General features: G+C 48.4%; 1 protein-coding gene across 1 annotated transcript; it reads right to left on the bottom strand.

Moving 5' to 3' along the window:
• Nucleotides 1–5,697: 5,697 nt before the first annotated feature.
• Nucleotides 5,698–10,305, bottom strand: arhgef15a (Rho guanine nucleotide exchange factor (GEF) 15). The gene is made up of 13 exons (XM_067257735.1): nucleotides 9,641–10,305; nucleotides 9,470–9,534; nucleotides 9,107–9,354; nucleotides 8,709–8,869; nucleotides 8,483–8,635; nucleotides 8,169–8,298; nucleotides 7,528–7,602; nucleotides 7,118–7,210; nucleotides 6,865–7,019; nucleotides 6,516–6,680; nucleotides 6,282–6,361; nucleotides 5,993–6,097; nucleotides 5,698–5,871 (listed from the first exon to the last, which is right to left on the bottom strand). The coding sequence occupies exons 1-13, from the start codon at nucleotides 10,303–10,305 to the stop codon at nucleotides 5,717–5,719; spliced, it is 2,250 nt and encodes a 749-aa protein (XP_067113836.1). The 3' UTR covers nucleotides 5,698–5,716.
• Between the last annotated feature and the right edge of the window lie 1,174 nt (nucleotides 10,306–11,479).

Raw genomic sequence — 11,479 nt, forward strand, 5'->3', positions numbered from 1 at the left:
AACAAATCATACATAAAACATAAACATTCCCTTTTCTATCAATGTTACATAATTGTCTGGATCATTATTGAAGCAAGACCATCTCAAGGATTGGGTCTGTGCACTTAATTGATTTGATGCCACACTAATTAGGGCTAGGTCGTCCACAGGTGTGTGTTCGACACCCAATCAAAACGGCTTCTGACATGAGAACGAGCCAGATTCAAATGAATGAGGAATCTCAAGAAGTAGAAAAAAAGAAATAGAATTCGATGGTCCTTTTACATTTTACAAACTGAAATACCTTGAACGTTTAAAAATACCGTTTAGAGAAAAATCTCAATCATGAATGACACAACATACATGTGGTAAGCTATCAAAAAGAGTGACAAAATATGTCATGCATTGCATATAATTAATCAGTTGTTCACTGAATTACATTTGGGTGTGTGCAAAATTTACGACTGTTCTTCAGGGTACAGTAAACGTTTTTAAATGTTTGTTTACCTTTTATTCCAGTATATTGTGTTGCCTACTACACATTTGCAGAGCTGACAATGCACCCCCGGGTAAGTAAAATGACAACATGGGTTCACCAAAACATTGCCTAGCATAGTCTGGAGCCTGTTGATAATGTTAAACCACGTCCTCATTTTCGAAAGGGATGTTTCGAACCGAATGTCAGGATCGTCATTTCTGGGTCGCTGTCAGCTTAAATTTCCTTGGTACAAAATTCCGATTTGCTGTCGAAGGTGAGTGATGTTAAATCTGAAGGACGAAATGATGATCTATGCTCAAAATAATTGAGAGATGTCATCCATTTAATTATTTTTTTTAACACCCGAAATTGATTGACAGGTAGCGATGGACTCCACATACTGCGCAGACAACAGGCTGCAGAATGTGGCTACACCATGGTGTTGGACACCAAGGGGGACTTAGTCCTCAGAGCCTCTTTCTTGGCGTGCTATGTAGTAAATGAGGTGATGAGCAACTGTGGGCGAAAGAATAAATTAATGGCTCCTGCAGACTTAATACAAAAACTCATAGGTTATGGAACATATTTATAGATATAACTGTAGGCTCTGTTTGTCTTCCAGAAAGATTCAGACTTCAGTCTGCTTGTGTGGTTTCTGCACCAAGATGAGCAGGGAGAGGAGAGGTCCTACCCTCTACAGCTTAGCTGCCTGCTGGAGCACCCGTGGAAATCCCGCGAGATCATCTGTGAGGAGAACTACATGGAGGTCAGCAGAGCTCCATGAGAAATATGACCGTGACTCTGTCAAGTTTCTTCTATTATACGTCTCGAATCTTTACTTTCTTGACTCATCTGAGGGGATTTGTTGGGATCTGGGATCGTTGTGTCAGGTCTCCGTAAGGAAGCTTCTCCCTCCTGCCGCTCACCAGGGAGTGGAGTGGATGGCGCTTCCACCCGAGGTGAGGTCACCCTCCTCTCCTGAACACCAGCACGGCTCCTTCCTTCCAGATCTCCACGGCGTCTTCAGGTTTGTTGAACCTTCCTTGTTGTGTGTGTGTGTGTGTGTGTGTGTGTGTGTGTGTGTGTGCTTCCAGATGTTGGACGAGGGGATGAGCGAGTGGCGGGTGGTGTTCCGTGTGCCCGGCTCCTCCCACGGGCCGGAGAGCCCCCCCGCCAAGAAGGAAACGGTGCCGGTGGAGACGGCCCAGCTCTTAGGGTACCACGTCACCGTCAGTGACGCACGCATCATCCTGCGCTGTGCTTACGACTCCCGCCTCTCCTACAAGCTGCAGCAGGTACTACTACTCCTGAATATTCTATGGTTATACTCTACTGTTGTGTTATAATCAGCTGTTTGTTAGTTTTTTTACCTTTTCCATATACGTTTTGGTGTGTCTTTCTTGTTGGGCTATTCAAATACCTTTTTAACCTTTTTTTTTTTATCGTCTCAGGAGAATGGTGTTGAGGTGGAGGTGGTGAGCGCTAGCATCCTGTATAAACACCAGTGGGCACTTCTGCAAGTGGACGCGTCCGTGGCCTGCACCACAAGTATGTCTCCTGTCAGGATAGAGATTTTCATGAATTTTGAATTTTCATCCATGTTAAAATCGAAATACATCAACTTTGAAATGTGTGAGAATCTCACCCCTCCACTCTTCAAGAAAAGGTCACCATGGATGGAGGAAACCTTCTGTGGACCGTCCCCATCAGACTGACCCCGCTGGTGCGGGCGCCCTTTAGAGACAGGGGCCTGAGGGTGGGCGTGGAGGGACGCCTTGTTAGCAACTGCACAGCCCGACAACGAGGATATATCATTAGGAAACAGGGGGGGAACATAGAAATCAGGATTCCATTCGGAGCAGAAGGAGGATACATCAAGGTATAGAGGTGGAATGTAGATGGTCATCGACACCTATCCCCCATTCCTAACCCCTCTGTTTGTATGTAGCTTTGGATAAAAGCTTCTACTAAAATAAATCAAATGTAAGGTGTCCTTCTCCCTCCCAGAGCCATGTGCAGGATGGCCATTATTTCCAGTCCTACTTCCTGGATCTGTTCTACATGCAGCAGTGGGAGGATGCTCATTGGCCGATGACAGTCTCCCGCTCCTACAGGTCCCTGTCAATCAAGCAACTCCCTCAAACACCCCAACTCATCAACGGCAAGTCTCCTCACAACACCAGCCAGTTTGAGACGCCTCTACCACAGCATCGTCCTTGTTTTGTCTCTGATGTCCAAGGTGTTATGGAGTTTGTGTTTGTTGCTATGCTACAGTGACCAAGGCAGCGGAGCGCGTGTTCTCCGTAGCTGTGGGCTCCTTCCCTCCGGATGTCTTCTTCTCCTACCTCAGTGTCGGGGAGCATACTGTGTCCTGGGACGAGGTGCCACATCTCGGCTTCAAGCTCTCAGAAGTCCCCTTCCCAAATGGCACCCATGGCTACCTGCTCCAAATCCCTTTCTCACACCCCCTGGTGTCCCAGAAGGTGAGGGCAGAGGCAGTTATATCCCTGTAAATCCTCCTGTCTATAGTATAGTCCATGTGATGTCCTCTGGACTGTCTCTGTCTGCTACTGACTCTGGTCTCTGTTTGTCCTCTCCTAGTATGTAGGGAATGGTTATAGAAACTACAGGCTGACTGGGGCCTTCACCTTCATCCTCTCCCCCCATGGAGAGCTCTTCCACCACCCCATCACCGTGGAGACAGATCTGCAGGATGTTGGTCAGTCGGCTCGTGATGCTGCAACTGAACTCTCGTTTTATTCAAAACATTTTCATAAATGTATGCTTTTATCCAAAGCGACATATAAATAGTGCGTCTAGAAGGTACAGCGTAAAATCAATGCAACAGGAAGTGATGCACTCTAATACTGCTACTCTCCAGTCCCAACTAACCATGTCCTGTTGTCCGTGTGTCCTGCAGTCCTGCCCCGGGTGGAGGGGGACTGTACGGATAAAGGGGTTCGGCTGCTGGTGCATCTTGGAAACATGATCTCCCAGTGGGAGGTGTATATCGGCGGCCGGAGGCTGGACCAGGAGCTGGTGGAGCTGGCGGGCTATGAGCTGATCTCCATGAAGAACTACTCCACCTTGCAGATCCCTCTCTATGGCCTGGGCATGGCCTACGAGGTGGGAATGGAACTAACCAGGGGAGGGGTTGAGCTGGTTCCTAGGTGATCTCTTATCTGCTTCTTCTGATCCCGACAGGGTCTAGGTATTCAGGGTCTGGTGGTAAATGTGGAGGTGAGCGTGGAGGACAAGGAGACGTCCAGAGAGGAGAGCACCTTCACCCAGCAATGTGTCTTTCCTGTGAGGGAACTGCTTGGTAAAGAGATCCAGGTTTCACTATCCTCATCCAAGTCACCCAGATCCCCATCCTCCATGCTGTTTTACTACATCAGTGTCCACAGGGCCATTCACATAAATATCTTTGTAATTAATTCACCTGTAGACGTCTTTTTATCCAAAGCGATGTATATGGGGAGGATTTGAACCTGGGACCTGCTTGGTCTGCAGGCAAATGTTCTGCTTCTGAACTATGCCCATGCCATTTTAAACCTAAAGGGGGGTCAGATGGCTGAGCGGTTAGGAAATCAGGATACTAATCAGAAGGTTGCCGGTTCGATTCCTGGTCCTGCCGTACAATATGACGTTGTGTCCCTGGGCAAGGCACTTCACCCTGCTTGCCTTTGGGCAATGTCCCTGTACTTACTGTAAGTCGCTCTGGATAAGAGCGTCTGCTAAATGACAATGGCCGGGTGTCCCAGATTCGTTAATAAACTCTCTTAGAATGCTCCTAAGAAGCGCTTAGTGTTAAGAGCTTCTTGACGAATCTGGGACACATTTAGTCATTTAGACACCCGTCCAATGTAAATGAAAGCCTGGTAGTTCTGATGGGCATGTCCCCCCCCGCAGTGTGTCTGCCCGACGACAGAGTGGTGGTGATGGTGGACCTGTCCTCGGCCTCCCTGGACATCGATCCCAGTCTCACCACATTACTGGACCCCAGCTGTACCCCAGTCCAAGTGGACGGGACACGGGCCATCTTCAGCTTCTCTCTGGACTCCTGTGGCACCATCAGAAACGTGAGTCCCGGGCTCTGTTCAGACCTGAAGCAAAGGGTCGGAAGACTCTGTTAAAAGATGTACTAAAGTATGCGTGTCCACTTGTTGCCCATGCTGTTCCTGTATTACTCTGTCGTAGGTGGAGGAGGACCAGGTGGTATACACCAACGAAGTGAGATACTCCGCCACAAATGTCCCGTATCCCCTCTTCAGGTGAGACTTTGGTCTTCATCACTGTTCGGCGTCTCTCTTCCAGTGGTCCAACGCACATCTTAATAAACTTCCTTCCTTAGGGTTCCTCTCGGCTGTGTCTATCCGCTGAATGGCAGTCGCTCCATGTCCCTCTACCACCCCAGGCATGTCTCCCCCTGGGCCCCCAGTAGAGCCTCTCGCTCCCGGCTTTTCCCTCCCCGCAACAGGGGTAGAGCCTCCAGCCCTTCAGAATTCAGCATCACCTCTCCATCAGAGGTGAGGCCTGGAGACCCTGGGGTGAGAGTCTCTCACACACACACACACACACACACACACACACACACACACAACTAACAGGGATAGCACTCTCTAATCAAAAATCTCCTTTTTCAGGGGAACAAAAAGGCAAATATTTCCAACTAATAGGTGATAACTGAAACAGGTATCCTTCATTTCAGCTTTTACACATCATATAAAGCAGTCATAGACATCAATAGTATTCTATGATGAACTATTCTCAATGCTTTGACATGCTTGACTGTTTTGGGTTTCCTGCAGTTGGAAGTCCTCCTGTCCTCCAGGGGGCGTGTGTGCGCCCCTGGGAGCTGAGCAGGGCCCCCCTGCTGCAGAGTACCGTGCTGGCCCAGAGGCCAGCATCTTTTTCACCTGACACAAAATTTCAGTACAATAAAACACCAACTTGCCTAAATTAATGATTTATTTATTTACAATTTATGGATGGATAAAAAAAAGAAAGAAATGGCTACATGTAGCTGTTTACTTTGAACATAGGCTAGTGAGAAAAATAAAATGTAATTGAGGTTGGATGATCATGTTGGATACATGTGAATATATAACAACAGTTCCTAGTGATTTGGAAACTGTGCTGTGAGAGGAGTCTGTTGATAGCTGACAGTGAGGTCCAGTATGTGCCTCAGTGAGGTCCAGTATGTGCCTCAGTGAGGTCCAGTAGGCCTATGTGCCTCAGTGAGGTCCAGTATGTGCCTCAGCTTTCTGTTCCAATGGCAGCCGTTGCCTGAGTGATCCGGAACTGTTCCCGAAGATTCCGTCTCCTCACATGTTCGTTTGTTATCTCCACGACAACCCTGGAAGGAAACCAGCCTTTCTCGTTGTCCAGGAGACGGAGTCCCTCGTACCAACCTTGGTGGGCGAGGAGACATGGATGTTAATGGATATGAAGGATGTTATAGAAGATAAGTATTTTCTTGCCTAGAGCAGTCCTGTTTTTCAATTTATATACTTAAAAAAAAATCTAACCTACCTTCATGGGTCTTCCGCAACACATTGATGATGTCTGTTGGCTCCAGGGACAGTTCATCACGTTGCTGGGCTCTGTATACTTCCACACACTGAACCTGTGGACAGTCTGAAACAGAACAGAACTTTATTGTCCATCCAGGATGGAAATGTTTCTTTGTCATTACCTTCATTCAAACACACAGGACAGGAGAGAACACAGCCATGTCTCTGGGAGTCTTCAAGTTCAAACATAAATATCACAGTATCCTGTAAAGACACCAGTCAGTGCGTCCACGTGACAGACTACCTACCCCAGTCCTCGTACACCACCTCTTCTCTGCTGGGTTCACTCATGGAGGGGAATGCTCCAATCCACCTATGCAGGTCTGACCTACAACAGACGGACAGACCCTCACACACAACATCCAACCTGCCTTCTGTTCGAGCCAGCTACAGTATCATCTTGGAGATGGGTTAGAGAGAGATGAGGAGAAGATGTATATTGACTCTGAAGTAGGCTAACTATTAGGGCTGTATGTGCTCACCCTGAGGGAGCCTTCAGTAGGCGTTCGCTGGCCTGACCTCGGTGGTTCTCCAGCAGCAGCAGAGAGAAGGAATGCTCGTACCGGGACCCCAGGTCACCTGTGTCCACTGCCTTCACCTGCACCAAGGCGCGATGGGCGTGGTCTATCACTACGTAGCGCTCTGGGCTGGAGAGGAGGTGGAGGAGGGAGGTGGGTAAAAGGAGAGGGGTGATATGGAGAAATAGGGGACAGGTGGAGAAGCGATGTCGGTGAATTGGAGGAAAGGTGGGAGAGAAACAGATGGAGGGAGAGAGATGGAGAGGTGGGAGGTGAACGAGACATTTCGCAAAGAAGTTTCCTCAAAGCTCACCTCTTCTTCTGCGTTACGAGGAGAAGATCGTTGAAGAGGAAGAGGTACAAGGGGGTGAGCTTGAGTCCGAAGCTGAAGAGGGACGCACTCTTGGTCAGCTCCTGCAGCTCTCCTCGTTTCTCCAGCCAGCGGGTCTTGGAGATGAGGGGGAGGGCCTGACGGGGACACAGGACAGGGGTTGGTGACTCATCGCTCTATCGTCCATGTTCCTCATCCTCACTGCTCTCGAGGTCAGTACGCTGTGACGGCGCACCTTGAGCCCGTGAAACTCCAGCTGGTTGGTGATCTGAATGAGCTCCTCCATCTGCTTCATTTGACCCACCAGCTTGTTGGATTTCTTGATGAGCTGAAAACATTTTTGAATTAGGGGTCAAATTGGACTTCCTGAACGAAGATGTTGTCATTGCACTGTAGTATTATTTGTTGTTCATCGTACAGTAATTTGCAAGCTTCTGTCATCAAGATGTTGTTGTTCTGTTCCTGGTAACTGAGATGTGGTTGCTTTGCTATGTGAAGAATAAATACAAACCATTCTTTGACTCTGATACTGTCAGAACTATCACTTCTTGATCTTCCATCGTGTTGATTCACTTTGGAAAAAGAAGTGTCAGCTAAATGACTAAAATGTCCAAATGTAAGCCTGCTCGTGTGAGACCTGGTTACCTCGGAGACGGTGGTCAGGGCCAGCGTGGCGCTGTGTTCCTCTCTGCTGCCCTCCTGAGTCCTCTTCAGGATGTTCTGGAAACCACAGACACGACTTGGTTCACATGGCGCTAGCAGCTGACACAGGCACGTTGTGGCTGAAAGAGCAGCTAAACACCAGAGCTCTCCTTCTTCCCCCTTAACATTTACATTTATTCATTTAGCGGACGCTTAAAAAAAAAAAATCCAAAGCGACTTCCAAGAGAGAGCTTTACAAAGTGCATAAGTAACTGATAATAACAACAAGATAGCCCCAAAGACATTGCGGGTGGCCAAAACATGAAGCACACATTGTGAACAACCAAAATAAGTGCCAAAGGGAAGAACCATAAGAGCATGTAGTTAAACAAGTTACAATTAAACAACATGAATCGCTATAAGTGCAAGTGTATCTGTAGAATAGCAAGCAACAGTAAAAAATATTTCACAGCGAGTACAACAATTTAAATTAGTTACCACTAACCAACAAGAGCAGCAAGACTCTAAGCAAGAGTCATTGTGATCCTTGAGGAAACTAACATGGGGTCCAGCAAACCATTCCTAAGTACCGTTGTACTTAGGAATGGTCTGCAGCGTACACAGCGTCTGGGTCAGCCGCTCACCTGGACCAGGATCTTGATGCGGGTGATCCTCTGTAGAGGCAGCAGGAGGAAGGAGGGGAAAGGCAGCCGGCGACACAGAGGAGACGCCTCTAGCCTCGCCATCACCACAGCAAACGCCTTGTTGCTCTCTCTGCACAGCAAAGGGGTGGGGGGTTACCAGAGAGCAGACACAGCATCCGTTGGACTTATAGGTATACTAACCGGTGTTGGTGGGGGAAAAAACTTTTGTTTTAATCACCTTGCATGATAATGCTCTAAATTTAATAATGTTTAATGTATTACAGAGAGGGGGGTCTTCAGTGACTGTGACTCACATAAGGGAGCTGTAGGCCTTCTCCTGGTAGTCTTGGTCACGGATGTAATCAATGTAGACGTTAAAGTTGTGCTCGGCGTGTTTGTAGATGATGTCACACACATCACTTATCCTGATGCCTTCATCCACTCTCTCCAGCAGATCATTCAAGAACCTAGTATCAAGATTCAAATGTCTCGGAATTCAGATTCAGATTCAGATTCATTCTGTCTGATGCTCACACGTACCTCTCGCTGACCTCGCACACGTCCAGGACGTTGGAGAAGAGGATCCTCTTGTCGTGGACGACAAGCGTCTCCTCCAGGTCGCGAGACATCAGGAAATGATCCATGAGCACTCTGAGGGAGCGCAGGTAGGACGCCTCTGAGGTGAGCACCTCAAACATGCTCTGACAGACAGGAAGTGGCCGACAGACAGGAAGTAGACCACATCAGACTAGGTGTCACAATAAAAACTATAAATCACATCCCTGGCACTTCTGATCCTGTACTTTCTACATCTACTATTTGCATGTCGCTTTAGATAAAAACTATCACATTTTAAACTAACAAAATGTAATTGTGTATAATTTATCATTATGTCTTGAAACAGTGACAACTTCTATCTGCTCCATGATCGTCTTCACCTCCTGCCTCTGCAGCTCCTGGTAGGGTAGACTCTCCAGCAGGCCGCTGTGTCGGACCACGGGCAGGTCCCGCCATAGAGTGACATCCCCTGGGCCCTTCCTGGGCTCAGCCAGGCCGTCGGACCCCAGGGCCCAGCTCTTCCTCACATCCCCCCGCAGCCCCGCCTTCACCCCGCCTCCCTCACACACTTTCTGGACACGCAGCGCCTCCTTGATGGCCTCTGCCTGGTAGTCCTGGTACAGTGGCACTGACGGACACAAGATCAGTTGGTCATAGGTTCAAATCCCCCTCCTGTGCTTTGCTTTTATAGAAGCATCTGCTAAATGAACACATTACTATGATAAAGGCAAGTCGTCTTGTACCATTCTCCCTCTGGGACTCCCAGTCTGAGGAGATCCTCCTGGGACCACCTGAAAGGACCGTGGCTCTGTGGAAACAAACATCACAATGCTCAGAATGAGGCGTTAAAACATGGTGGGTATCACGTGTCGTGACAAAAACACACTGGAGCTTTCTCATCTAACAAGACTCACTCCTCTCCTTCCTCTGTGTCTGGTTGGTCTTCTCCATCCAAGTCATCATAGAAAGAGGCGGGGGGGTTCAGTGGCTGAGGGTAGGTGGGGGCAGGGCTGGAGGCAGAGGGCAGGAGGGGCAGAGGGCGCAGACTGGGCACAGGAGCAGGTGGAAAGGGACGGGGATGCAGGGGGGTGGGAGGGCGATGCTGGGGGGTGGGAGAGTGATGGTGGGGGGTGGGAGAGCGATGGTGGGGGGTGGGAGAGCGATGGTGGGGGGTGGGAGGGCGATGGTGGGGGGTGGGAGGGCGGGGGGGTAGAGGGATGTTCCTTTTTGTACTTTGTTCAGAGCTGCAGGTCTGGGCAGCAGAAGATGCCGTTGGCGTGCGTTTGTAAGGTGATCCGCGAGGCCCAGCGTTTTCAGAGGAGGAACCTGGAGGCGTGTCGAGGAGTGTGAGATAGTTGGGGGCGTCCGTCAGGAAATCATACATTGACTCCTTTTTCACCGGAGAGATGTTGTGTTGGGGCCTGAGTATCTCGACTGGAGGAGACGCTACGTTGGGCTTCTGCTTCGAATCTTCCTCTCCCTCCTCCGCCTGCTCTCCTCTCCCTTTCCCATTGCCAGCAACCACGTACTCATCCACATACTCATTCAGGTCCCATATCGGCACCCAGACCAACTTCATCCCGGGTCTGTTCGTCTGACAAATGCAGGTTTGCTGTGTTGCAAGTTGACCACTTGAGGGCGCAGCTGGGCTTTCGTTTTCATCCGCAGCCGCACCAACCGACACATTCTCTTCACGTCCATCTGGTGCTGAAAGTGGATGATAAATGTATGTTGTACTTTGTCACATTTCAAACATATTCACCGTACATTTTCAAGAGCAGCGCTTTTTTTTTTTTTCATTACACATCTGGCCATATTTATTTACTTCAAGTTCACTAGTTAAGTAAGTTTGGTCATGTAAATATCCAACCTGATCTGTTCCCTGTTTGCTGGGTAGGTGTACGCATGCCCTGGTGTTGGCTGGACTTGTTCCGCTGGGCCATGCAGTGGGACTGGGGTATAGAGGTCGGTCCTCGCTGTGCTCTGGACGTCAGAGGTATCGTAGCTTCGGTGAGAGGCTGGCCTGCTTCTACAAGCGACCCATAAACAAGCTCAGTTTTCTGGGTGCTGTGATGGACAATGGTAAACTTCTCCTTCCTCTCCTGGGTCCTGCTGCCCTTGTTACTTTCCACTGACAGCCTTTGGTTTGGCCTTTTTACAGTCAAGTCTTTGAGATTGGGTTTAGGGGGAATCCGTGGGCGTCGTTGCAATTTCTCCATGTCCATAGATTAGGGGAGATCAGAGATGCTCCACTAGATGGTAATGACGAAACAAATGTCAAAGTCAAAGATTCAAAAGAGCATAGAGAATCCAAAGAGTTTGAGAACGGAGAATCAAAAGAGATAGTTGGGTAGAGAGACTAAGGCTTCACATCACCTTCAGAGAGAACGGCACAGAGAAAGACAACATACCTGATTTGCAACAAAAATTATTCAGGGAGAACACAACAGCTTGAGTAGAGTAACTCAATAGTCTGAGTGGATGAAGATGAAAATTTTTACATACCTGCCAAGCTGAGGGATTTTCTGACACAAAGACGGACTGTATAAAATGTACAGTCTCATTAGACCACTTCTGCATTTGCTGTGGTTTTTACACACCAGTCTGTTCAAGGGGAAGTCCATAGAGTAACAGTTTTGTGTTTTGTGTACAGAGATTCACTATCAAATAAGAAATGTGTACGTGAATAGCTACAAAGTTGTCGATAGTGTTAGCTCCATAGGTATGGATAGATAAAGTTAGCTCCATAGTAG

This window comes from Osmerus mordax, chromosome 19, assembly GCF_038355195.1.
Source record: "Osmerus mordax isolate fOsmMor3 chromosome 19, fOsmMor3.pri, whole genome shotgun sequence".
In the NCBI taxonomy this organism is placed as follows: Eukaryota; Metazoa; Chordata; class Actinopteri; order Osmeriformes; family Osmeridae; genus Osmerus; species Osmerus mordax.

Excerpts from the sequence above, each read along its gene's own strand:
- arhgef15a (XM_067257735.1), bottom strand. The coding sequence starts at position 10,305 with ATGAAGTTGGTCTGGGTGCCGATATGGGACCTGAATGAGTATGTGGAT. Across the intron at positions 6,681-6,864 it reads CTCGTAACGCAGAAGAAGAG|CCCAGAGCGCTACGTAGTGA; the intron begins GTGAGCTTTGAG and ends CCTCCTCTCCAG. Across the intron at positions 6,098-6,281 it reads GGTGGTGTACGAGGACTGGG|ACTGTCCACAGGTTCAGTGT; the intron begins GTAGGTAGTCTG and ends GTTCTGTTTCAG.